This window comes from Rhineura floridana, chromosome 1 (genome assembly GCF_030035675.1).
Source record: "Rhineura floridana isolate rRhiFlo1 chromosome 1, rRhiFlo1.hap2, whole genome shotgun sequence".
Classification (NCBI taxonomy): Eukaryota; Metazoa; Chordata; class Lepidosauria; order Squamata; family Rhineuridae; genus Rhineura; species Rhineura floridana.
In genome coordinates this window covers 13142799-13170586 of record NC_084480.1, presented here as the reverse complement: position 1 = coordinate 13170586, position 27788 = coordinate 13142799, and the positions used below count along the sequence as shown (strand labels likewise).

Sequence of the window (27788 nt, the reverse complement as noted above, 5' to 3'; positions counted from 1 at the left end):
ATCACACGCCAATGATGGGCGGGGCCAAAGGAAAAGTGGGTGAGGCAACAGATGTGACTCGTACCTTTGACCAGTAGGCCACATTCCAGCCTTTATAAACCAGAGGCTTCTACACACACCCCAACCTCCACCTATCCCAGCAAGCAAGAGACATCATCACAGTCTGAGGACACATTCCAGCCAGGCAAAAGCAGTTGAGGAGGGTGGCCCCAGGACCAATGAGGGGTGTGGCCTTGGGAGAGTCCCAAGGGCCAGACAGAGAAGTCTGAAGGGCCACATTGGGCCTCAGGCCTGAAGTTCTTTGCCTATCATCCAGAGGGGTCCTTTCCCATCACATACACAAGCCTCTCTCTCTCAAACTCATTTTCTTAAAAAAGGATTGTTCCTTAAGGCTGATTCCTACAACCCTCCTTGGGGACACACTTTGAAGGTGGGCAGGCAGCAAAGAGGTTGTCAATCCCTTTGCCATGACGTGCCCATAAGTTTTGTCCAGTGGACTGTGAGACAAGTACATTTTTCCAAGTCCCAGATGAGTGCTGGAACAATCAAGCATTTGACATGTATGTGATTGCTACCAGTATGTCAGTGCCATCCTTATGCTGGTGATCATTGCAAACTTGTTTCTGAACATTGATCTCTTGGCCCCAAAATCTCAGAGGACTGTTTGTTGGACCACTGGGCTTCCGGCTCTTGGGAGCACCTTGCAATGTCCGCTATAAATAAACAACATAAAAAATACATTTCATGTCACTGTTTCCTTTGGATGTATTTTTTTTTTTTTACTATTGTGGAATTACTCATGAACTCATCGACTATGCATGGACTAATAGCAGCATTGGCATGCTTACAGAAGCAAGTCTTTCCATAACTACAAGGTGCCAGACATTATAAGGAAGCTACTGTGCCAGATGGTTCATCCATCTACACCAAGGATGGGGAACCTGTGGCCCTCCAGATATTGTTCGATTCCAACTCCCATCAAGCCCAGTTTGCATGCTTAATGGTCAGGGATGATGGAAGTCACAGTCCAACAGCATCTGGACTGGTTCCGCATCCCTGATCTGACTCCAGTTCCAACAGCAACTCTCCAAGGCCTTAGGGCTCAGGTGTTTCCCAGCCTTGCGACCTTACGGGCCCTTATGCTTATGCCTTGCCAGTGAACTATGCCCATACACATGAAAGCTGCACTTGATGGCAGATCTGTGTCTTCAAATGTGGGTCTTCCCTATCACCTGTAAAGTGTGTGTGTAGACATGTGCCCTGTTCTGGTCCCGCAGAAGACCGCCAGGGAACGTAAGGCAGGTTGGTTGTTTCAGCACCATGGAGAGCTGCCTCCAGTCCACTCTTCTGATGCTTTGCCCTCTTTGTTGGAGCACTAGAGGGGCCAGCCCTCTGTACTGAAGACCAGCACTTCTGTTTTGCTGCATGGCCTCCTGCTTGATGTGCTTCCTGCATCATTGGATTGACATGGTAGCATGGGAGGTACTCTATTCCTTGGGTGACAAATTCATGGACAATAAGGCCATCAGTGGCTACTAACCGTGGTAGATATGTTCTACCTCCACTGTCAGAGGCAATATGCTTCTGAATACCAGTTGGTGCAAACTGCAAGAGGGAAGAGTGCCACTGTGCTCAGATCCTGTTTGTGGCTTTCCCATAGTTTGGCCACTGTGAGAACAGGGTGCTGGACCCTGATCCAGCAGGCTGTTCTTATGGATGGAGGAGAAGGTGCCTGTGAGGGTCCTGACTCTTATCCTGTGGGCAATGGTACTGTGGGACCCTGATAACCTCAGGTTCAGTGGGCTCCTGATCACCAGCATCAGCCAGGAATCTGGTCCGGCTCATTAGCCAAGGACACTGGAGCCTCCAATTCAGTGTCTTGGTCACTGCTGGACTTTGGGGTCATGATGGGGTGGGCAGTAAGGTATACTTTAAATTTCAAAGTGTGAATGGGTCATCAAGATCTAACACCGCTGATGGATGTTTTGTATGTATTACCTAAAGTACAACAGAGCGTTTCTACAGAGTCAGTGCATACATTCCATTGCCAGTCACCAAGTGTACAGTAATCTGATTTAGAGACAACCAAGGGATGATCATACACATATGTGCATGTACCAGAGTTAACTGTGTTTTGTCATTTCATCCAAGGGAACTGCAGGGGATAATTACTACAAGGATTACCACTACTAATGAGCAGGCTTGTTCCATTTCTCTCTAGGAGATGCCGTACTATCGTTCCCAGTTTAAAAAATGTGCTGTGGTTGGAAATGGAGGGATTCTGAAGAACAGCAGATGTGGCCGGGAGATTGACAGTGCAGATTTTGTGTTTCGGTAATTGTTTTGGTGCAATTCCTTCAGAGTTCTGTATGCTGAAATAGTAGTTGTGTTTAGCAAAATGAGGGTTTTGCTATCCATGTTTTTTGTTTTAATATGTGCCTGTGGGCAATCTTTTGGGTCTTTGGGACTTAGATATAGTCATAGGTAACAGGCAGTAAAGCATAGGAACCCTATCTTCAGATGTAGGGAAAATATAATTAGTTTCACATCTTAGAAGGAGCCCAGAGTCTCTCCCTAAACATCTTTGGAAGCTAAGCAAATAGTTAAAAAGGGGTTGTCCTTTTCCAAATCCATTGAGTTGTATCCAACATTAGTCACTTAGGTCTATTCATTTCAATGGGCCTATTCTGAGTAGATCCCTGTCAGCTGTAGTGCGTGATCAGCTGTAGCTTGGGAGCTCGCACGCTCCAGCTGATCCCTGTCGGCTGTAGCCTGCAATCAGCTGGAGCTTGGGGAGCTGATCGGCCCACTGGCGCCACCGTATTAGCGGAAAGCCAACAAGCAGGGTGCCGACAAGCGGGGCCCTACTGTAGCCGGGAAGTGTGGTCAGTATCCCAAAGAGGTATCAGTTTACAGGAAGGAAGGTTTACCAGAAGAACAGGCAGAGCCTAGGAACCTAGAGCTCTCCTCTCTAGCTACCTTCAAACATTGCAAACCCCGACCCAGTTTGAGTTGCATTCCTACAATTCCAACAAACAGCACCCTAAAAGGGGAGACACCAAAGGGATAATCTGTGACATTCATTTCTCTTTCCTTGATAACCTGACTTCCGGCAGCTCTGTTGTTTCTGCCAGCTTAGTTGATTATAACCAGAGATGGGCAAATCTGTCCATTTGGGTTTCTTTTGGTTTCTTTCAGTTTTTCATTTTTCCATTCTTAAGTTCAGTTCCCTACATTTCCACATCAGTTTAATTTTATTTAAGGTCTTGAAAATACGTCAGCATTTTAGTGCAACTTTCCCTAATATACACATCTTTGCAAGCAATTTTCCTACTGTAATGCATTTTAGTATGTTATTTTCACTAATATATGCATTTTCATGCACACTACCCTAGTATATGCAATTTTGTACACATTCCTTGGCTGGAGAACTGCACTGCAAAAATTTGGAGAAGTGTGCGTTTTGAACGATGGCTGTGTTTTGGTCCATACATTGTTCCAGACAGTGCGTATAAGGTAGATTCACTTTTAAATGCAAACTGAATTCAGTTTCTCCTCCATCCCTAGATACAATCCACTGATTTACAAGAGCTTATCCCTGATTGTACTGTTCCGTTGCCTCTCCTGGATCTGGTGCCAATCAATTCCCTCCGGTGGCTTGAGAGTTGTAGTATTATGAGAGGGAGGGGACCTTCTTTCTCCACTGAAGATACAGATGGCCAAGCTATCCCAGATTGAGATACCATCCCTCAGCTAAAGGTTTTAGATTCCATACAAAGATTAAAAGCACCCAGTCCATGCCCACAGATGTACCGTCTAATGGACATAATGAAGAAGGGGGAAAACGCAGGGGATGGGAAAAGGAAAACAAGCAAATTCAGGCTCCTGATTCTTTAGAAAGATACATAAATGTTCAGTGACCGCGAGAAATCACCACTAAGGAAGGCAGTTATGAGAGAGGAGGAGCAGAATGGCAGTTGGGGCCAGCAGAGCCGATGGCGCGGGCCACGCTGTCTCACCTCTTCCTTTGCTGCGGCCTGCTGGAGTGTCTGCTACTGGAGACAGTTCTGGGAGGACAGGAGCCAATTGGCAGATAGCCCCAGCAGAGGTGATGGTGTGGGCCACGCTGTCTCACCTCTGCTGTAGCCAGCAGACAGTGTGGCTTGAATCCACCCCAGGTGTGAATAGTGTGCCTTTTAGCATTCACTCTGATCCATAAATGGAACTCCACTTGTGCGCAGAACCTTTCCTATTTTCTTCAGTGGAGAGAGCAACACTGCACACGCATCCTTTCTGTGCATGGTGCAGCTGCGTCGTTAAAATAAATGGGAGAAGCCTTTTCTTAGTAGAAGGAGGTGGCCAAGTGGGCTTCTTAATAACACTTTATGATTTGTGTGTGTGTGTGGGGGGGTAAATTTAGCTGAAGCCACTTGCACGCTGATTTTTTTTTAATCATAAAAATGTCTAATACTTATGATTCCACTTGCCCCTCACACCCTTTATCTATAGAGGCTGCAAATGGTTCCTATTCAGTTTCAGCACTCTCCATAGTAAGAAACAAAATGCATTTTAAAAAGAGAATCTGCAGCCAGTCCCCAGGATGCTTCAGTGCACCCCTCTCGTCATTCCATTCTTTCTCCTGCTCCCCCGGCTTGATTGTATCGTGCACCGCTATTTAAATTCAGCCCCACCATCCTCTACGGTGATGAAATAAATGAGATTCCTGTAGAAGCAGGCGTGGATTGCTACTCAGACTGTGCAAAATGCGCGGCTGTCTTCATCGGGATTGTAAAAGTGGGTGAGGCGTGGGAAAGAACATCAGAAGAGCCCTGCTAGATCAGGCCAGCAGCCCATTTAGTCCGGCATCCTCTTCTTACAACAGCCAATCAGATGCCCAAATGGGAAGCCCAAAAGGCTGAGCCCAAGAGCAGTCTTTCCTCCTGCGGTTTCCAGCAACTGGCATTCCGAGGTATACTTACTCTGACTTTGGAGGCAGAGCACAGCCATCATGGCTAGTAGCCATTGATAACCTTATCCTCCATGTATTTCTCTAATCCTTTTAAAGCTGTCCAAGTCTGGAGGATGATAGCAACACTGAAAGCCATAGGGAGGTATCTTTTAGGGGCAAATCTTTTTATCCACAGTAATTCAACTGCAAGTAAACAAGGGGCATCATTTTCAGGTCAAACCCATATTTTTTTCAGTACATATATGCTCTCAAGCAAAGCAAAATAGACATTGCATGGGCTTTGGTTTTCTCTGTTAACTTTATTGTCTCAGATTCAGTGGCGGCTGGTGGCTCCATGCCAGTGGAGCAAGTGGAATCCGCTTCTGGTTTTAGTCCAAACTTCAACAACTTGGACAGCTCCTTGAAATTTCAGACTAAAACCCGGAGCGGATTCCACTACTCCACAGACATGGAGCCACTAGCTGCCACTGCCTAGATTCCATTTTGGTCATAATCAAAAGAATAGAATAGATGCATGGTTATCTGGTTCCAACATAACATTTCCTTGTGTACGAGGGGCTGAAAAAACTGTGCACCTAATCGTTTTCCCTTCCTTTCCCACTTTCCTTTCATTTTTACTCCAAAGAGCAGAAACGTTTTTCTATTTTTATAATATCATAAGATTCACTTAAGATTAGGAGATAATCCATGTATGGTTTTATATCCCACTTTTCGACGCTAAAAAGGGCCTCTGATGTGATTTAACAATGATAAAACAATATACGATTAAAATCCCATAAAAATGTAAATTAAATGAAGAGCAGAGCTAGGATCACTAAAAGCACATCTCTTGTTAGCAACCTGTGTCCCTGGAGCACCACCCTGAGAAGCCAATCGAGATGGTTGGCATTCCCCCCCCACACACACACACCCCGGTCTGCCAGCAAGTTCCGTTATCACAGATTTAGGCCACATTCACACCACACATGTATTCCACTTAAACTGCCATGGCTTTCCCCAAAGAATGCTGAGAAGTGTTTGTTTGTGAAGGGTGCAGAGAGTTGTTAGAGGATTCCTGTTCTCCTCACAGAGCTACAACTGGCAGAGTGGTTTAACAGTCAGTCCCTTTTCCCAGAGAACTTGGGGGATTGTAGCTCTATGAGGGGAACAGGAGTCTGCGAATAGCTCTCAGTGCTCTTCACAAACTGCCTTTAGCAGGATTCTTTGGGGGAAGCCACGACTGCTTAAAGTGGAATAATAGTGGAATAAATATATGGTGTGAATGTGGCCACAGTTTTCACTGTGCCATTACATAGGAAGCAGCTTTATGTCAGATCATACTATTTGTCCATAGGAATATTGGGGAAAGGCAGCAGCATGCAAAAGGTCCCAGGTTCAATCCCTGATATCTCCAGGTGGGGCTAGGAAGGACCCCTGTCTGAAACCCTGCAGAGCTGCTGCCAGTCAGTGTAGACAATACTGAGCTAGATGGACCAAAGATCTGATGGTACAGGGCCGCTCCCTATGTTTATTTATTTGTATTTATTTATTTATGTCATTTCTATACCGCTTTATATTATTTGGAAAACAAATCTCAAAGCGGTTTACAACCTAGATTAAAACATTGAACAAAACATCACAAAATATTAAAAGAAATATGTTCTTTTTCTCTAAAAGCTAGGTTTTGTTCAGTGGTCTTTCAACTGCTGTTTTTTCTTTCTTCCTCTCTGGGATATCCAAAATGTTTGCATCATCAGATATTTCAGATATGTAGCAATTCAAAGTCTGGATAATTTGGGGCAATGGTAAAGGTAACATTTAGGCTGAGCATCTAGGGGAAACTGGACTGAAGGGTATTATTTTTTTTAAAATCACTTAGCTTAAGATGTAGAATTGGTCATCTGCATAGGAAACAAGCCTACTTGTTGGGGGTTACACTTATACCATAATTTTCTTACACCGGGCAAAACAAATGCACATTGCATGTAATGCACTTCCTGTATTCTTTGGAGGAATTCCGTGCTGTTTTCACCAGAAACACAGATTAAGCGGGAGAGTTCCGTACGCTTGAGTTGGGTATGTTTATGTGTGAGTTGACACTTGATCTTTTTTCAGTTGCATAATGTTGGAGTTGTTTTGGAGTTGCAGTCCAAAACGACTGGAGGGTGCTATAGTGGGGAAGGCTCTTATGGTACCTACATAGCAGCATAGGAAGGAAACTGCCTTATACCGAGAGAGACCATTGTCTAGAGAGCTGCTGTCAGTTAGAGACAACAACAGATGGGCAGGAAAGACTCCCTGTCCCACCTGGAGATGCCAGGGATTGAGCCATAGACCTTCTGCATGATAAACACATGCTCTACCACCAAACTACAACCCTCCCCCTAGAATCTGTACCATGCCTTAGAGCTCATTCACACGGGAGCTGAACTCCGTTTTAAAGATGAAGCTTTTCCTATCACAATGGGAGTTTAAAGATCACACTTCCTATCATCCAAACGCTGTTGTCCGTTCATGCTGGAGGGAAAGAGTCAATCACGCAGCTTCCTAATGACCACACCCTCTGAAGTTCAAATTTTCATTTACTCTGGTTACCTTGGCAACCGACCATGCTCAGTTTGTTCCAGAGTAAGTTTCATTAAAAAAAGAAAAAATCCTCAAGTACTAGTATTTGCATTTTCAGAATCCAGCAGAAATACAAATATTTGTTTGAACAGTGTTATGCTTTTTTGCACAAGGGAGGAAAGGGGGGGAAAGCACCATTTGCAGCAAGCTTGCAGAACAGGAGCTAGCAGGAAATGGCATAACAAAGGAGTAGGAGGGAGTAGGCATGGACTCACAAAAGCATCTGAGCTAAGCACCTGCAAGCCCATAGAGATACGAAGCACAGACGGTTTTTCCTTCCCTTTTCAGATTAAAATTGGATTGATTTGCTGTGGATTAAAAGCTAAAAGCACTGGGACACCTTCCCTTTGCCTCCTATGTCATGTGATTCCTGTGAATTAAGTGGGCATGCACCTAGAACCCATCTCAGATTAAATCACCATGTGAACTGGCCCTTAGTGTTCCTCTACAGCATACGGATCAAACGTGGCAAGAGTTCCCTGAAGCAGAGAGTTTGGAAACCACTGCTCATGTCTGATGCGTGGCTCTACCCAGAGTTCAGAGGGTGAAACTGCACATCTCACCTATCTGGTTTGTTGGGATATATAGCAACAGGGCACTTGTCCATTTAAGCCAGTTTTGTAAGTTTAAACAATGCAGTATGTTAAGGAATCACAAGCTGTGTCCACCCCCACCCCCCCGTTGTTGGTTCTTTTGAAATGTTATTGGTAACAGAACTGATGATGAAGGGAACATTTAGGCTGAACACCTAGGGAGAGGAGGACCAGGGAAAAACTCTGAAGGGCATTTTTTTAAAAAAGAAATCGCATTAGTTAAGATGTAGAATTGGTGCACCAGTTACATTTGCCAAGGGACTGCCACTACAAATGACTTCCCTGATGGGTCATTACTGTTGTGGCTGTAACATCAAGTAGAACACACCATGTGGACTTTTCTTCAGGCTGAATCATTTATTGGGATCTTAAATTAAGGCTTTAGCCCAGAGGTGAGGAACTGGATCCTCTTCTTGTGGGCCAACCTTGGCAGGTGGGCAGGACTGCCTACCTTTCAATCACCTGACATCATACTGATTTCAGGTAGCTGACAGCTGTCAAACGTCAAAGGAGGTGGTTGTAACTGCTGATCTATGGTTACAGCAACCTCCCCTGAAGACGCAATCTCAGCAGCAATCAGCTGATTGGTGCTGGGAGGGTGACTTCAGAGTGACTTGCTATAACCACCAATCAGCTGATCAGTGATTACAGAAAGCCCTTTTGAAGCCGTTCATAGAATCATAGAATAATAGAGTTGGAAACAGCCTGTAATGCCATTGAGTCCAATCCCCTGCTCAATGCAGGAATTCATCTTAAAGCATACCTGACAGATGGCTGTCCAGCTCCCTCTTGAACGCCTCCAGTGTTGGAGAGCCCACCACCTCCCTAGGTCATTAGTTCCATTATTGTACCGCTCTGACAGGACGCTTTTCCTGATGTTCACTGAAAATCTGGCTTTCTGCAATTTTGAGCCCATTATTCCATGTCCAGCACTCTGGGATGATTGAGAAGAGATCCTGGCCCTCCTCTATGTGGCAACCTTTCAAGTACTTGAAGAGTGCTATCATATCTCCCTTCAGTCTTCTCTTCTTAAGGCTAAACATACCCAGTTCTTTCAGTATCTCCTCATAAGGCTTTGCCCCCTGATCATCCTTGTTGTCCTCCTCTGAACCTGTTCCTCTGCAGAGGGAAAAATGCTTTGTTTGGAGGACGTGTTGGAAGTGAATCAGGGAGAGATGGGTTCAGATCCCCACTTTCAGGAAGCCAAGTTGCTCTCTCAGCCCAAGCAACCTCACAGGGCTACTTAGATAAACGCCTAAATGTGCCGCTCCTAGAGCCTTGGAGGACGGGTGGCCTGTATGCAGGAGAGAAATAATGACTACTTCTTTATTGCTCTGTTCTTTTCCTTTTAGGTGCAATTTGCCTCCCATCTCTGAGAAATATATTGTAGACGTTGGTGTAAAGACCGATGTCGTGACGGTTAATCCCAGCATAATTACCGAAAGGTCAGTCGCTTGTTTCTTGCCCACCTCTGCCTCCACTTTCCTCCTCTGTGTTTGTGAAATTGACAAACCTCAGAAAAGGAGAGACTGTGCCTTATTATTAACTCAGGCGGTTCTCACCCTTGGCTTTGTAATTTCATACCTTACCAACTGGAAATAATTTGAGCCTTCTTCTCATCAAGGAAAATGTGTATGAAAGGTTCACGTGGACCTTTCACCCCCCACTTTCTTTCTTTCTTTCTTTCTTTCTTTCTTTCTTTCTTTCTTTCTTTCTTTCTTTCTTTCTTTCTTTCTTTCTTTCTTTCTTTCTTTCTTTCTTTCTTTCTTTCTTTCTTTCTTTCTTTCTTTCTTACTAAAAAAAAGATCTTTAATGATACGTTAAGCAGTAATATACTTCGATACTATACATTTCCAAAAGAGAGAGAAGAAAAACAAATACAAATATAATTGCTAATAATCTGCCTTCACAAAGCTCCCAATTAACTATATGGTTAACCAGTATCCTGTACTTTGCTCTTCCAGGGGTGTTGGGGACTGGGAAGACTGTGGATCCTTTCGGTCTACGCCTGCCCCTGACCTGCCCCCTTTTTGCCTCTGCTGACATTGAAGCTCTGATGTTGGCGAGACTAGAGCAGGGATAGCCAACACGGTGCCCTCCAGATGTTGTTGGACGCAACTCCCATCATCCTTAATTATTGGGCATGCTGACTGGGGCTGATGGGAGTTGTTCAGTTACATCAGGAGGGCACCACGTTGGCCGTACCTGGATAAGAGGTTTCCGTGGCAACAGGGAGGGGACCTACTAGGTCAAGTCTCCCTCTCCAAAGGTGTACCTCTCTCTGCCCTTGGAGAGGGAGAGCTGCTATATCCTAACGTCCTGAGACTACCTCCCAGGGACCATAGGATTGCAGAGCCTATGCATTTTGAGTGTTGGCATCATTAAGTCAACTGAGTTGTCTCCTCAACTGAAGTGCATGGGAAGCCTTTGCCAGCATGGGAACTCAGTCCCCTATCCATGACTGAAGCCCGCAAAGAAGCCACTGCCCAGTGGTGGGAAGGAGAAGTGGGCAACTTCCAGGCTCATTGGCACAGGAATAAGCTGAATTCTTCCTCAACATTGGGAAATGTTGCCAAACAAGTCCAAACTTATGTCTGGGCTCATCGCTGCCCATCCAGCCCCAAATCTCCTCCTTTACACTCACCAAGGATCAACCAAATCCTTTCCCTCCACATCTCCCATCTGCTTGCAAGGGTCTTGCCGTTCAGAGTTTCTTTTTCAAACACCTCAATATTTTACCCAGAGCTTGGAAAAGTTACTTTTTTGAACTACAACTCCCACCAGCCCAGTCCAGTGGCCATGCTGGCTGGGGCTGATGGGAGTTGTAGTTCAAAAAAGTAACTTTTCCAAGCTCTGATTTTACCCCAGCTGCAGAAGCGAGAGGTGTACTCTCTTGCAGATGTCAAAAGAAGCCTCCTACTCATGTTTTACATGTTTTTCTTGCATTGCTCCTATTTTGTCTAGAATGGGGCACGCACAATCTGAAGCTGGTGGTGGTGAGAGTTTTGAATATGCACTGACTCCCCGATCGATCCCCTTTGTCATTTGCTTCTCCCAAACATCAGGTTCCACAAGCTTGAGAAATGGAGGAAGCCCTTTTTCAACGTCTTGCAGGTTTACGAAAACGCCTCAGTGCTGCTTCCCGCGTTCTACAACACCCGCAACACAGATGTCTCCATCCGGGTCAGGTACGTCCTGGACGATTTTGAATCCCAGCAGGCTGTGTACTTTTTCCACCCGCAGTATCTCATCAACGTCTCGCGCTACTGGCTGAATCAAGGGGTGCGGGCGAAGCGCGTCAGCACGGGGCTGATCCTTGTGACAGCAGCCTTGGAGCTGTGCGAGGAAGTGCACCTTTTTGGATTCTGGGCTTTCCCCATGAACCCCTCAGGGATATTTATAACCCACCATTACTATGACAACGTCAAACCTCGGCCGGGATTCCACGCCATGCCTTCAGAACTCTTCAACTTCCTCCATATGCACACCAAAGGGATTCTGAGGGTTCACACGGATACCTGCAACTGCTGCTGATGGGAGGATAAGAGGAAGCTTGATTGTTCCTTTGTTGTGGAAGGGAGAAGATGCGACAGGAGTCCTGTGTCTTGAGACCCAATTTGCACAACTGTTTGTGGAAGGGGAAGCATCTCCCCAAGGCTCCTTTCAGAATTCATCTCTTGCGAAAGGGGCCCCGTGATAAGATTATAAGCTGCCACATGCTAAAAAATGACTCACGGCTGTGTGGATTGGCCCAGGGCATTCAGTGTAGAAGAGGGGCTTTTAAAAAAATTACATTGAGAGATTTATGCAATAATGTTTGATAACTGTACATTTCTTCAAAGGCTTTGCCTTCCTTGTGAGCTGGTGTTTTCGACACCCTCCCTTGCTTAGCCAGCCATGTAAGGTTGCTTTCGTTGGGATGAAGCAGATCTTATCCATCGCAGGAATCCACACACTGCCTTGGAGTCCACAACGAACACAGAAGCACATGATTTAGTGGTTGTAGACCAGAAATAGAGCACATCACTATAACAATTTCTTATTTTGCCTCCAGGAAAGCACCAAACCTGAGTGTCCTTGACAAAGTAGAGGTTCAAGGCCCATTGTTCTTAAACTGTGGTAACTATTGCCCTTGGGAGAAAATATGAGCACTCATCAGGGGGTGCTCAAGGAAAATACTATAAGGCCACAACCACACCATATATTTCAAGCACATGGCTTACCTCAAAGAATCCTGAGGACTGTAGTTTGCCCCTCACAGAGGTACAATTCCCAGCACCCTTAAAAATGACAGTTCCCAGGATTCTTGGGAGAGAAAGCTGTGTGCTTTACATGTATGGTGTGGATGTGACCAAAGGGATATTGTTTCTGTACCCTGTCTGCAAATACACTCTTTCCATTCTGGTTTCCCTCAGCTACCACTGGTATGAAGGCAAGGGTCCAATGGTCCTCGAAAAGAATGCACATCTCTCCTCCTCGCCAAATTGCACTCTCAAACCACTTATTGTGGACTAATTACCTTTTAACTACTTTCATTATCTGGGGTTAAAGAGGGATAAAAGGAAAGATAGAATTACTGCAGTTCTGATCCACATTGGCAGGTACAAGTGCAGAACTAGGTGGCAGTAATGATCTCAGATTCATTCATCTAGAGCAAAAGAGTATGCTTGATAGGGAACTTGCAAAGTAGCATTTGATACTAGCTGTGGTGACAACGTTCTCCCTCCAGTATTGGAGGCAGTGGGCCTGTGAATGCCAGTCACTGGGGATCACAAGAGGGGAACATGCTGTTGCTCTTGCATCCTGCTCGTGGGCTTCCTAGAGGCATCTGGCTGGCCACTGTGAAAAGAGGATGCTGTGGCCCAATCCAGCAGGATTCTTCTTACATTCTTGGATTCAGAAATAGACAAGAAAAATGGGGGAGAACAATCAAAGCCAGCTTGATCAGCAGATGATTCAAATGGGCATCGGGTACCATGAGTGCAACACTGTTGAGACAGTAGCTGTCAGTCCTCTCTTGGTCTCTCTAGGAAGCATTTCATGATGGGAGACGGGGGATTTTGAATTGCCTTGCTGGTTCAGAGCAAAGGTCCTTCTAGTCCACCACCCTGTTTCCATAACTGTGGAGAAGGGGATTGTGAGGCGTCCTTCCCTGGCTCTCCCTGTCAGGTTCCTACCTGCTCGTGGTTACTGCCTGTCTCTAGGCACCACCAGGGACTCCACCAGTCCGGACCGCACTCTCTTATGGTTTACCTATCCGCTCTAGCACAGATCTCAACAGATCCCCCTGCTAGGCAACCACCAGTAACGTCCCAATACTAGTATTCCCAGAGACTCTGAATACTGGTATTGTTATTCTCTTCACCGCTGCCACCATTTGTTACAGTTCCCCTTCAGCCTTGGTCATTACCTTACCCTCCCTTCTGGTCTGTGAAACCCCAGCCAAGGATCAGGCCTTTGGTAAACCAAATTAAGTATTTATTACAGATAACAAAGCTAACAAGATTAACAAGATTTCTTCTTAAGGCACATAAGCATATGGTTTTACTCAATACTAATCCGAACTCCACCTCCCTCCTGGCAAACAACTCTCTAAACCCCACCAAGCAACCCACTCAGTTCTCTTCTCCCCCCCAATTCCACTCTCACTCTTCCTTTTATACATTCAGCCATTTTAAACACTCAGCCAATCATCTCGCATTCTACTGCCCATTCACTCCCCCTCCTCTTTCACTCCACTTACCATGTATCTTCTAAAACAACAACACTTACCATATATACATTAATATAGGAACATCACAGGGATGTCCCTGGGATAGGTCGCAAAGAGGACCAGATGGAGATGATCCCTCCCCGTGGTTTGTCCCCCATCATCCAGACATCGGAGGCATGTAGTTTCAATGTGGTTCTCACCAGTACAAAACCATTTGCAGTGGGCATGTTAACGTCAGATGCGCATAAAGGTGAGGTGGGAGTCAAGAAAAGCTGGTTGCTGCTTAGAAGCTACTCAACTTCATTTTTCCTTCCTGCCGCTTGAAATATTCAAGATGGTGGCAGCTGCCAGAACAGGCTGAGACCTCGGAGTTGCACAGGCCTTGGGATTGGGGTGATGGAGTTGGGGGTGGTGCTTGAGTCAGAACTGAGACCTTCCAGACAGCAGGAGGGTTGGTAGTGAAGTCAGTTTTCTGAACAGTTTTCTTATGCAAGTTAGGATGCTTTGCACTGGAAATCATTCTGGTGTTTGGAGCAGGGATAGGGAACCCATGGCCCTCCAGATGCGGTTGGGCTGTAGTTCCCTTTGGCCCCAGCTGCCACACCCAGCGATCGAGAATGATGGGAGCTGTAGTCCCAACAGCATCTGGAGGGCCGGTTTCCCCACCCCATCCTAGAGAGTGATCTAGCGGGTTAATTTTACAAAGTAAAAACTCTGAAATTGCCAAGCTTGCCTAATATTTATATTCTCCTTGATCGTTCTTGTTAAAGATGAAGACTATTCCCCTAAAGGAAGAAGGCGTCTTAGTAGATGTTCTTCTTTTATTTTGTTACATTTGTATCCTACCTTTCCACCAGGATGGTGTAAATTGTTCTCCCCCTCTCCATTTTATCCTTGGAACAGCAGGCTAGGCTAGGCCAGGCTGAGAGATGATGACTGGTCCAAGATCACCCAGTGAGCTTCATGGCTGAGTGGGGATTTGAACTCTAACCACTCCACCATACTGGCCCTATTTTATCCAGGATATCTAAGTAGGAAGTAGCACACTCATGCCGGTCTAGCAGACACACAAGCTCTCATCAAGTGTTCAGGACACTGTTTAATCTAACAGATGATCAATGGCAAGATTTTTTAAAAAAAAAAAAAATCTCCTAATTGCCATGGCTGTCAATAGAAAAGAAGAGCTTTCCTTGAGATGAGCTGATTGCCATATGAATTTGTTGTGTGCAATTGTCTAAATCCAGCAGCAGCTTGGAAATGTTATTAGAACATAGGAATGGTGAGCCACTGGATGTGAACCACTGGCAACTTTTTCCCATGCAAAGCCCATCAAAATGAATGGCAGCTAGTGCATTGTCTCATTTGTTTCAGCAAGGCTTGTGCTAGGGAAGCATCCCTGTGGATGATGCACAACAGCGCAATGCTTTTCAGATTTGACACCTTCAGAAAGTACTGTCCACACCTACTTTGCCATAGAACCGCTCGGTGTTTGATTTCTCCTGTGGACTGATACTTCACAGTCCGTGGAGAGCACCGGCCAGGCCTGTTCAGCCTGTCCATCAACCCTCATGGATTAAGAGTGTGGCCTAAAACATGCCCACTGATTCTCTGGCAGTGATGGGGCAACCTGTCTTTCATGAAAGCTCATCCATCATCTGACTTCACTGAAGGGTCCCAGAACACAGCATAAAAGCTACCGCCTTGGAGAAAAAGTATAGAGAGCTCTTAGTGCACATGGTATATGATACGAAGCTTGTAAATAAATAACATAGATGTCAGTGTTGTTGATATATCTGAGTGTTGTTGCTCATGATATGGCTGCCATGTTTGCTGGTATTGCGGAAGCCAACCCTACAGTGGCAGGGTGCTGATGGTCACCATGGCCATGCATGAAACATCCCGCAGCACAGAACAGCACCCTCCATTCGGCAGCTGGATAGTGAAAAGCAGCCCTCAGGTTGCCTTTAGAAAGCCATACATATTCTAGTGTAAGCCAATGGGTATTTACTATTATGAGTATCAGTCACTGTGAAATATACCCAACGTGTCCAAAGGCTTATGAATGGCTGCAGAAGGCAGCATTAATGGGGGGGGGTTTCTTTTCAGTTGTGCAGCAAGATGGATGGGATGCTGAGGCAGCTCCACAGTGCATTTGTGGCTCACAAAATGTTGCTATATAATGTGTAAGCTCTGTGGTAGAGGGATGGATAATCCATTGCAAGGATCTGTGGGGGACTTCAGAGGCCCATTGCACCGTCCCTTCCAGTGAGGCCTAGGCTGCCCTGTTTCAAGGGAGGATTGCCCTCATTACAGCGGCATCCTGCAATGCACTACCTTACGTTTCCCTGTAAGAATCATGTCAACCACTATGGAAGAGGTAAACGAGAGGGTTACCTTTGGGTACCCCATCAGCGTGGAAATTGAACCAGCTCCCCATCACCTTAACCAGTGAGAATCAAGTCTGTGCTTGTCTATGTAACTCTATCCCTTCACTGGTGCAGCCCCACTCAAAGTTCTTTTTCTTGATCACACGAATGTGGGACGGAATCTTTTTATGTAGCTTTTTATGTGGACAGATTTATATGCACTGATCAGTTTGTGCCAGTCACTAAGTGCAGATTCAGCTTAAAAAGTATTTTGTGACCCTATGCAAAATAGCTTGCACAGCTCTCCTCTTCTTTGCCTTGCCATGAAACCCCAAAATATTCCTGACCCAACCAATACCATGTCCCCGCTTGTCAAAGGGTTACGGAGATCTCCTTCGGACTGAAACAAACAAAGAGGGATGCGTTCTGCAACATAGCATTGACGCAATAATAGTGGTGGATTTCTGTTGGGTCATCCGCACATCATTCTGCTTTATGAGTTGTTCTGCGATGCTTCCCCAATGTCACTGCATTATTGCCACCTGGAGAGGTACTCTGCACTATAGAGCAACAAAAGCGGGACAAATGTTTGCAATATAAAAAGTTACAGGATTTTAGCAGGAAGCTCCTGGCATGTCCCGATTGGAGAGAAAGCAGCATGTCCATCGTAAAACGTTTGCAGATGGAAACAGTATTGACAGCGGGATCGTGCATAATCACCCCCATACATTTGTGAGCACAAATCCTCATGAATGCACAATAAAATGGATGTCTGGAGGGGCCCTGAGGGAAAGGGAGGAAAGTTAGGGTGGGCAAACACAGGGATTGTGTTGCATTCAGCTTTATGCAGAAGAGAGACTTTTGGCTTTTTGTACTTCTTGGTGTTGTAAAGCAGCTAGACAAAATTCCCACTTTTGTATCTTGTGGGATGAATGAGCCTTCCTCACTGCCCACCTCTGACCTCTGCTGCTGTCACTTGGTGCTAGTAATTAGAAAGAGCTGGATCTTCCCTTTAAAAAACCCAAAACAAAACCACCCAGCTTTGTAGCTTTTTGGCGCGACATTATTGTGATTGTCCCATTGCCCCATCAAGCCTCAAAGGTTGAAGGGCGAGGAGAGGGGAGGGAGAATGTGTAACTTGCCTATTACTTTGGAAGCCGTTTGATGATTGCCCTGTGCACATTTTTGAGATTTCCTGAAGGTTTCATCATATTTGGGTTGTCAGTTCTGTGGCTTCATTTCTTTGGTTGCAATGAAAGGACCTTGCAGCTAAGAACTGGAGTAGGAGAATAGAGCAGCTTTTTTATTTCTCCCTAGGCTTCGTTTATTGTGCATTATGGGACGGGGTGGGTCTGTTTCTCTCTTTATGTGTAAAAAAATGGTTAATCCAATGTAAATCCAACTCTGTTCATTTGAGGCCTTCTGTTATCAACACAAGTTGAAATGTACATTAAAAATACAGTGTACAAGAAATCCTATTTGTATTTCTTGACCTTGCTTTGGTATTGGGGGGAAGAGAACAAACAAAACCACTTTGTTTACGTCTGATTTGTTAGTGCTCTTGTGTTCATTGACTAACCATTTTCTGAAATCCTCAAACTTTGTAATTTTATTAGTTTGACATGTGTTTCCTTAAATTGACTGTACAATGTGAAAGAGAGCCTATAAATTGATGTTAAGCCATATCTTTAAAAACAGCAATCAGGGTATTTTTCATCAGTCACTGTGTCACTGTGTTTGGGAGACAATTTAACAGATCAAATAAACCAGTCTATGAGTTTAATTTGAAAAGAAGTTATATTGTAGCATTGTGTGTGTGTTTTGTGTGAGTCATAGAATCATAGAATACTAGAGTTGGAAGGGGCCTATAAGACCATAAAGTCCAACCCCCTGCTCAATGCAGGAATCCAAATCAAAGCATTTCCGACAGATGGCTGTCAAGCTGTCTCTTGAAGGCCTCCAGTGTCGGAGAGCCCACTAGGTAATTGGTTCCATTGTCGTATGGGTCTAACACTTAGGAAGTTTTTCCTGATGTTCAGTCGAACTCAGTCGAAGTCATTATCTTCATTTATCAATCAGGTCTAACATACCTTTGTATGATGATTTCTCTCCCTCCCTCCCTCCCTCCCTCTCTTTTGGCATGACACTTGTCTCTCCAAAATACCTGTACACAGCTTTCGGGATGCCACATCCATTTGCAAGTGTGTAGGGCATAGAATCGGACCATGTCCTTTTGTAAAGACAGACTTTCCCAGGCAATGAATGCCCTGTCCTCAATTTCAGATACAGTGGGTGCAGTAAGGGAAGAGTATTCTGCATATGTGCAGAGGCACTGTCATCTCCTGCCAGCCTACACACTCAAAGAAACCACAATTCCCAGCTAAAGCATAATGTTGAGCCATTTAATGTTTTTAGCCATTGTGGTTAGTATCCCAGTCTTCTATATGGACATTTGGGAAGGATTATAACCCAGTAGCAGAGCATCTGCCTCCAATGCAGAAGGTCCCAGGTTCAAGCCCCGGCATCTCCAGGTGGGGCTAGGAAAAACTCCTGCCTGAGACTCTGGAAAGCTGCTGCCAGTCAGTGTAGACAATACTGAACTAGATGGGCCAATGAGTCTGACCCGGTATAAAACAGTTTCCTGTGTTCCTATTATCAGGTGCTGGGGAACCATGTTCTGTGTGGATCTCAAACCAGTGCTCCCAGCGGTCAGGCTCCAGGGCCCCCTGCAAACCTAGCAGGCTGAACTCTGTGGTCTGAGGGCGCCATCTAGGCTGCAGTACCAGCTTGCCTGAGTGTCCAGTCAGATGACCCCAGGAGCTGATCCCTGCCCAACAAGCATGATAAAGCCCTGTCTTCAGAGCTTGCTCCTTAAATCTCGGCAACTTGTCTCAGTTGGTGAGATTACTGATTACTGCTTTGGATCCTGCCTGGCTTTGCGAGTACACACCTGCTTCTGGTTCTCTGTTGCTGCCTTGGATCTAGAACCGCTGCATGTGTTTGACAAGACACCTGCCACCAGCCCCAGGTGGGGAACTGTTACCATCCCAAGGTCTGCGTTCCCTTATGGGCAACTTTCCAGGGCCACATGCCAAGGGCGCTCAGGGCTATAGGCAAAACTGTGTAGAGCAATGGACGTGACTCTTACCTTTGAACAGTAGGCTGCATTCCAGCCGCACAAAAGTTCAGGTTTCCACACACACATCTACACATCTCCCCATTTATTTATTTATTTATTTTATTTAATTTATATACCGCCCTAAGCCCGAAGGCTCGCTGGGCGGTGTACAAAAAGATAAAAAACAAGCAATGTATAAATACAATAAATACAATAAATCAAGAAAACAAAACAAACAAACAATAAAAGAACCAAACAACATCCAAAATACAAATAATGATGAAAATGCTATTAAAACACACTTTAAAATGCCTGGGAGTATAAAAAGGTTTTCACCTGGCGCCGAAAAGATAGTAGCGTCGGCACCAGGCGCACCTCATCGGGGAGGCTGTTCCACAGTTCGGGGGCCACCACGGAAAAGGCCCTGGTTCTAGCCACCACCCTCCGAGCTTCTCGATGGGATGGCACTCGGAGGAGGGCCTTAGATGTTGAGCGTAGTGTCCGGGTAGGTTCATATTGGGAGAGGCGGTCCACCAGGTATTGCGGTCCCATGCTGTGTAGGGCTTTATAGGTCAAAACCAGCACTTTGAATCTAGCCCGGAAACAAACAGGAAGCCAGTGCAGACGGGCCAGAACAGGTGTTATATGAGCGGACCTTCTGGTCCGTGTCAGCAATCTGGCCGCTGCATTCTGGACTAGTTGTAGTTTCTGAACAGTCTTCAAGGGCAGCCCAATGTAGAGCGCATTGCAGTAGTCCAGTCTAGAAGTTACCAGAGCATGAACAACTGAGGCGAGGTCGTCACTGTCCAGATAGGGACGTAGCTGGGCTACCAAGCGAAGATGGTAGAAAGCATTCCGTGCCACCGAGGCCACCTGGGCCTCAAGTGACAAGGAAGGATCAAAAAGAACCCCCAAGCTACGCACCTGTTCCTTCAAGGGGAGTGTAACCCCATCAAGAACAGGATGAACATCCTCCATCTGGGCAGAGAAGGCACTCACCAACAGCGTCTCGGTCTTGTCTGGATTGAGCTTCAGTCTGTTAGCTCCCATCCAGTCCATTATCGCGGCCAGGCAGCGGTTTAGCACGTTAACAGCCTCACCTGAAGAGGATGAAAAGGAGAAATAGAGCTGCAGGCAAGCACGCAAGAGGCATCATCATCTTCGCATTCCAAGGACACAAATCAAGCCAGGCAAAAGCCCTTGAGGAGGGTGTGGAGCCAGGCTGGTGAGCAAGAGCATCTGCAAAAATATATTGGGGGGAGAGGTCTGTGAATTGTTACCACAGGTCATTGGCAATGCACTCCATCCAGCCTTACATTTAGAATTCCAAATGCCCCCTTCCCCCCCCCCATGGACACTGTTGCTGGGTAGGGATGGGGAGGAATTTGGTTCGGTTTCCATTTAAAGCTGAATTTATGAAATTTGCTCTTTCCGAAACAACACAAGAACAGAAGCACAAGCGTCCTTTGAAATTCACATTTATCCGAATTTTGCGATACACCCCTGCAAGTGAGGAAGGTTTAGAAAAATGCATATATTTGGGGAAAATGTGCATAAAAACGAACATAGGAGTGAAAACAACAAATGCATTATATAAGGAGAAATTGCTTGCCCAAAAAGTACGTTCGTAAAACTGCAGACAAAAATGTGTTTGGTAGGAGAAATTCGCGCTAAAAATGCTGATGAATTTTCATGCGGATTTTTTGTTTTGTTTAAAAGTTTGCAAATTGCTGCAGAACCAAATTTAAGATTGGAAAAATGAGAAACAGAGGGAACCAAAATGGACAGGTCTTTCAATCCCCAGTGAGAGGTGTGCCCAGGAGAGAGGGTACATGGCCGTGGGATAGAGTCGGGCCCAGGCAGAATCCCAAAGGCTGGGTGGAGGACTGAAGGGCTGCATCCAGGGCCTGAGGCCCCCACACTTCTGCTCTAGCCCCTCTGATTGTTGTGTGCTCCTTGGGGACTTGAATCCCGAGTGCTTTGACTCTACATGCTGCTCGCCTATTTATTTTGACAGCTGGCACTCTTGGAAACTGTAAGCTGGGTATGGAGTTTAGTGAAGGTTAGTGAAGGTTAACATTGATAGATGCAGTTCCTATCTTCTTAGTCAAGGAGCATAATATGGGGGGGAACCTTTTCATAACAATGTTAGTGTTTAAAGTGGTATGATACTGCTGTAAAAGTAGGGTGAAGATGGAGTCTTGGACTAGGACCTGGGAGACCAGGGTTCAGATTCTTACTCAACCATGAAGCTCACTGGGTCACTATCTCTCTGCCTCCCCTACCTTAATGGGTTTTTTTGTGAGGATGGATTGGGGAGGGGGAGGACTATGCGTGCCACCCTGAGCTCCTTGGAGGACAGCGGGGACACAGATATAATAATCCAACCTCCCAACCAAATATGCACAGGATTGTCCTGTAGAGCCCATATAACTTCATGCATTTGACCAGGTGGTCTCTGACCGTTGCTTCTCAGTTTGATGGCTCATAAGGACTGATGCGTGAAAGCCGATGTCAGTGAACTTTTTAGTCCGTAAAGTGCCACAAGACTTTCTGTCATTTTTCGCTTGATTCTGGGGATTATACAACTTGCCCTGAGAGTGGTGTGTGAAAGAGCTGACTTGCCTGTTCATGAGCATTCTATAGAAACAACATTTCTGCTGTGCTTCCCTACTCTTTCAGGAAGCCTCCCCTCCCACCAATTACTCCGGAGAGGCATGATTGTGATGAATTCAGGCAGAATCGATTTTGATTGCAGCTTTTCAGCCCCACTCCCATTTCCAGGAAGGGGAAGCGTTTTCTCTTTGCAGCTGCTGGTGATAATTCTTTGCCATTATTACTACACAAGAAAAGGGAAATGTGAAGCATGGAAGGGGTGACTCAACCAGCTTGCACTGTAAGATATGAATGCAACTGTGAAGTCAAAGAAGAAGGAAATTCAGCACTTCTCTCAACTGGTTGCCTGATCCTGCCATCAAGGGTACCAGCAAAACTGGTCCCATTGATCCGTTTGCTAATCCGTGACTACCAGCCCTGCTGATGTTGCTAATATAGTATAATGGACTGTGGTGTTGCACCGATGCAGAATTTATTATTATTATTATTATTATTATTATTATTATTATTATTATTATTATTATTATTATTATTATACCATCCTTCCTTCCGAAAGAGCCCAGGGTAGCTTTCAACTTCCTAAGTAACACATCATTAAAAACATTAGAAAGATGTAAAACAACTAAAATATACATTTTCAGTATATATTCAACAATGTCTAAGCTGCTGAGCGTATCCTTAAAGTACTCAACGCCTGGGGGAAGTGGAATGTTCTCAGGCTACAACTGAATGAATGCAAGTACAAGATTCAGATTTCTAGGTCCAGGTCTGGATTGGGTTGGGGTCAGATCTGGACTGCCAGATCAGATCAGGGGGTGGGGGGTGGGGAGCTTGCACAGCCATAATGGATATTATTGGCCAAGTCTCAAAGTTAAATCTGAGTGAGATGGACCAATGGCCTGACTATAATGTACCTTCCCAGGATATTCTAACACAGTTGTTTTGTCTTTGGGAAGATGTCAGTTGTCTAGAGGTGGACTCGCCAACATGATTCCCTCTAGATGTTGCTAGACTCCCAACTCCCATCATCTCTGAGCATTGACCAGGCTGGCAGGGGTTGATGGGTGTTCAAATCCAACAACATCTGGATAACCACAGGCTCTCCACACCTGTTACAGAAATTCAGCCATTGGCTGAGGGGACAGGTGCATCTTCATGCTAGCATGCACACACCTTTCCACATGGCCAGCATAAAAAGATACCACCTTTGCCATTTCACCAATGAAAACTGGGGTACTCTTGTATACTTGTAGCAGTGTGCCCCTTTCTCTTCACCCTCCCCAACTATTACACATTGCTGGAGGCTCTTCTTTATTTGCTGTATATTGTATTGGCTCACTTTGCAGCAGCTTGGCCTATTCTGGCTTCTGAAGCCAGTGTGTTAACTAAACTCATTATAAAGATGCCTACACCCAGCAACATTTGCTCCCTGGACAGATGGATAATGGTTGGAAGTGACGGAAGGAAAAGGAGGATGCTGGTATTTTATGTTTAGACAATGAAGGAAGAATTAATGGCAGCTTAATGGTGTTGTTCTTAATATGGATGGGTATGTCTGCCCCCCAATCCAATTCAGGGCGCACTCCAATGCTCCAGAGTGGCCCCAATGTGATCCAAGGCTGACATCACCTGACCTGGACCTGGGCCTTGCACTGTTTTTAATTAGAGTTTTAAACCCTAATTAAAGATGTGGTCAGGATAGGGAAGGAGGAGATGTAGGAGGTTTTCCTTCATCTCCTCTCCCCTCCTTGTCGTCTCTGACTGCCTCCGAACAGCCCCAGATTGCTCTGGATGGACCTGATATGACTCTGGGCAATCCAGGGCTGCCTCAACTTACTCTGGCCAAATCCCAGGTCGATCTAAATCAACCTGATTTGCACAGCCCTGGTTCTTAACTGCGGCAATGTTGCCCATCCCCAAACTGGGGTGATGCCAGGGTGGGGAGAAGCTGTAGCATCTCCCATAACCCAGCAGAGTGGAAAGAAGCCAGGCAGTGGTTGCTCCTACATCTTCCGAGCAAGAGCAATCTATCGGAGCAGTGGAAATTTGGCCATTTCTGCAGAAGTAACTTTAAACACCCACTGCAATTCATAACTTGCCTTGATGCTGGTTCCTGGGGGGAAGGGGCATCGAATTGGGAGCCTGCCGTGGGCATGCAAAGGCTTACGTCACTTACTGTTCCTTCTAATCAAATCCAGCATTGCCCTGCAGTACACAGATGTAAATTCATTTTGCTGGGCTCGGTTGCCGCAGTCACCTTGCATTGAAAGAGGTCACACACACACACACAGAGAAAGACAGAGACTCAATATCTGCTTGGTAGCAGTTTTTGAATGATCAAAGATGCTGGTTGTTCTGCATTTCGCTGCACTTTTACCTGCCGTTTCTTCCATGTGCATCCCTTTCTTTTCATTCAGTGAAATGCTTTTGCCCTCTGTTTGGATTAGAAGCACTTTCTGGAGAGGGGAAATATGTCTTCACCACCCCATCCCTCCTCCAGTATATTGGGGGTTCGGGCAGTGGAAAGAGATACTGAGATGCTACTGCAGTGTGGGTAATTTTGTAGTCCCAGGCTCTGTGATTTCAGCATCAGACAAAACTCCATATTTGCACAGCAAGGAAAATTTGGGGAAATCTGGAAAGCTGATGGACAGATGCCTCACCAACAGCACTTCCTCCCCCCCAAAGTCTGTATAGCCAGCGACAGCTGGTACCCATTGCGGCTTGTAGGGCAGAAGGCAGGGAGCCTAACAGTAGGTGGATCCAGAGCCAATGAGAGGCAGAGCCAACGAATTCTAATTTACAGGGGCAACACCAAGTCAGGGCCACCCTCTGGATTGGCTGTTAGTAAGAATGCAGGGAAGTGGGAGGGCAGGCTGAATGGGCCCGGCACCAGTAGGTGGCCTGGTTAAGCCCTGGCCGAGCACCCCTGTGGCCCAGAATGGCCCCTGAAGGGCCCATTCCTAGGCTAGGATGATAGCGCTTCTGCTTCACAATCTGTGCCAGCGTTGGGTTGTGGGAACCACCTGCCCCACCTACCTCCGGCACCACTGCATCAGCATGCTAGCACGCTCTGGGCACATGCCTACCACCATCCTCTAAAGGGTTGACCACCCCCACTGCCATCTTGGGTGATGGCAGGTGTGCACATGCATTGAAGCCCTGTGCCACCCGCATCAGGGGGGGAGTGTGGGTGACTCTGACACCACAAGTCTGGAGCAGGCTGGTGCTCAAGGGCCCTATCATGCCCGGTGCTGACCCCCATGCTGAAGCTGGTGGGGTAGTATCCCATTTTCTTTAATGGACCAGTCGCCACTGCACATAGCAAGTATTTTAAAATATATTAAAGACTTATCTCCAACTTTCTCCATGTGGTTAACTAGCAGGTCAGGGAGAAAAAGTTTAGCACAGCCCGCTGATATGCTGGCTTACTACATGGACCGCCTTTAAAGACAGTTTGGAAACTTCCATTGGTGTTGAACACAGCAGGAAGAATACATGCCGTTGCCAAATGATCAGTGCATATTATACTTACTCCGTACCATCTACACTGGCTACCTGTTTTTTTTTCTGGGCCTACTTTAAAAGTCCTGGTTTTTGAAACTGCAGGGCTGTCTGCCTCTATATCAGCACCCCAAGCCTTTAAGGTCAGCTTCTGAGGCCCTGTTCTCTGACCCAAGAATAAAAGAGGTTAGTCTGATGAGGACCAGAGATGGAACATTTTGAGTGGGGGCCTCATATGTATGGAATATGACCCCCCCATGAAGTACATATGGTCCCCTCATTAGTAGTTTTTAAAAAAGATGCTCAAGACATTCTTATGTCAATACACTTTTAACAATAAAGCAAAAATGCCACATGTCATCCTGAACTGTATTGTTCCAGTACATCACAAAGAAAGGTCATTGCTCTAAGATTGGGGGGCGGGGGAATTTACCCTCTTTTTCTCTTAATGGAGACATCTTCTGGTTCAAAATCTCAAAAGGGCACAATTAGATTCAACTCAGTATTCCCAGTACTACTCTTGCAACTGAAATGTTTGTGGGACAACACTCAGTGTAGCTCTCCTCCTATGTGGATTCATGTATAGGGCTACCTCAAAACGACCTCATACCTCCTCATGAATTCTCAAATCAGGATTCGGAAGTGGTTGGATCACAAATACTCAGTTTCGTTTTTGAACATGGATGCCAACTGTGCATCTTTGGAGTACATCCATATTTTGGCATTTCACTCAGCTGCATTGCTTTGGGCAGAATGGCACATCACAAGAAGAATACTAATACTAATACTAATAATAATAAAATTTTATTAGAACCATGGCGCTGCCACCCAAAATAGCACCTCTGTAGACATACTCTTCCTTCCTCACCGATAACATGTAGCAAATCTTGTCCTGTGTCCTCACATCATCACATTGTGTGTTTCCCTGCAACAGTCAATTCATGCACATTGGCATCAAGAGGGCAATATATACTTTTAGAGGACATTATGATAGTGGGTGATGACAACTGAGGATGCAGGAGGATTCTGTCATAAATGGGGGTGGAAACTGCTGCAATTCACATGTTCTTCTGCGATCAGGAATAGAAATCACATAAGTGGGTACGAGCGGTATTCACTCTAGGTTTATTAAGTCTGCAAATATTACGTAAAATAATTATATCATTTTCTGGTTTGTTTTTGACATTTCCCTTCTACTGAAATTAATTACATAATTAATTGTGTTACTTTTGGCCATAGCTGACAGCAAGATGAAAAACAGGTTTTGGCAGAAGCCAAACTGTAGCGGAATGGAAACAGTGCTGATTGTGGCAAACACAGGATGGGATGGAAATTGCTGCCTCCTTGCATCCGAAAGGGAGAACTCAACTCAGACCAGCCATTTTCAATAGGAGCCCTGCAATTAAACTCTGTGGTTCCCTAGCTGCAGTCCAATTTCTCTTATCGACTCTTTTCAGGACCCAATCAGGATGAAAAATGAGTGCTGGAAGTTAGCACTTTTTTCTCTCTCTCTTACCCCCCCTTCACTTTTGCTAATGAACTCTCTTGCTCTCTCTTGCTGTTTTGTTAGTTTGAGACATTGGTATGGCAGTTCTGGGAGGTGTTTCCTACGCATACGAATTACTTTGCTGATTGGGTAATTACGATTAATCAAAAGGATCAATGCTGACACAGTCTCTGAACTACCTTTTCCTAAAGTAGCAGATGAATACAGGCACATGAAAAATGAATCATCTTGAAGCCCACATTCAAACCCACATTGGCTCATCTGATTTCCCATTTCCGAGGAATGTCAACATGGAGATTAAGGTTGCCATTGTAACTATGTCTATTCAAAAGTATGTCCCATTGAATTCAGTTGGGGCTTACTCCCAGCAAGTTTGGTTAGGAGTGAAGCTTTAGTCTCCATTCGACATCCCTCAGAAGCAGAGCTTGGAAAGGTTAACTTTTTTAAACTGCAACTCCCATCAGCCCCAGCCAGCATGGCCACTGGATTGGGTTGATGGGAGTTGTAGTTCAAAAAAGTAACTTTTCTAAGCTCTGAAGTTTAGGATTGCTGCAATCCTAAACTTGCTGATATGTGTTTGTGTGTGTGAAAGAGAGAGAGTCAGTGTCCCATTGATCTCATTGTAACAAAGCTATTAACATAAGAACATAAGAAGTGCCTGCTGGATCAGGCCAATGGCCCATCTAGTCCAGCATCCTGTTCTCACAGCGGCCAACCAGATGCCAATGGGAATCCTGCAGCAGAACCTGAGCACAAAGAGCACTCTCCCCTCCTGTGGTTTCCAGCAACTGGTATTCA

The 27788-nt window shown here is 45.6% G+C and overlaps 1 protein-coding gene across 2 annotated transcripts in view; it reads left to right on the top strand.

Annotated features, from left to right (window-relative positions):
- The window catches only part of ST8SIA5 (ST8 alpha-N-acetyl-neuraminide alpha-2,8-sialyltransferase 5), a 61711-nt gene extending 43717 nt beyond the window's left edge, over nt 1-17994 (top strand). For both annotated transcript variants that reach the window (XM_061613752.1, XM_061613761.1), the window contains 3 exons: nt 2222-2334; nt 9519-9611; nt 11232-17994. In XM_061613752.1, coding sequence (XP_061469736.1) covers nt 2222-2334; nt 9519-9611; nt 11232-11700 — 675 coding nt within the window. In that variant the 3' untranslated portion in view covers nt 11701-17994. The remainder of the gene's footprint in view (nt 1-2221; nt 2335-9518; nt 9612-11231) is intronic.
- The last annotated feature ends 9794 nt before the right edge of the window (nt 17995-27788 follow it).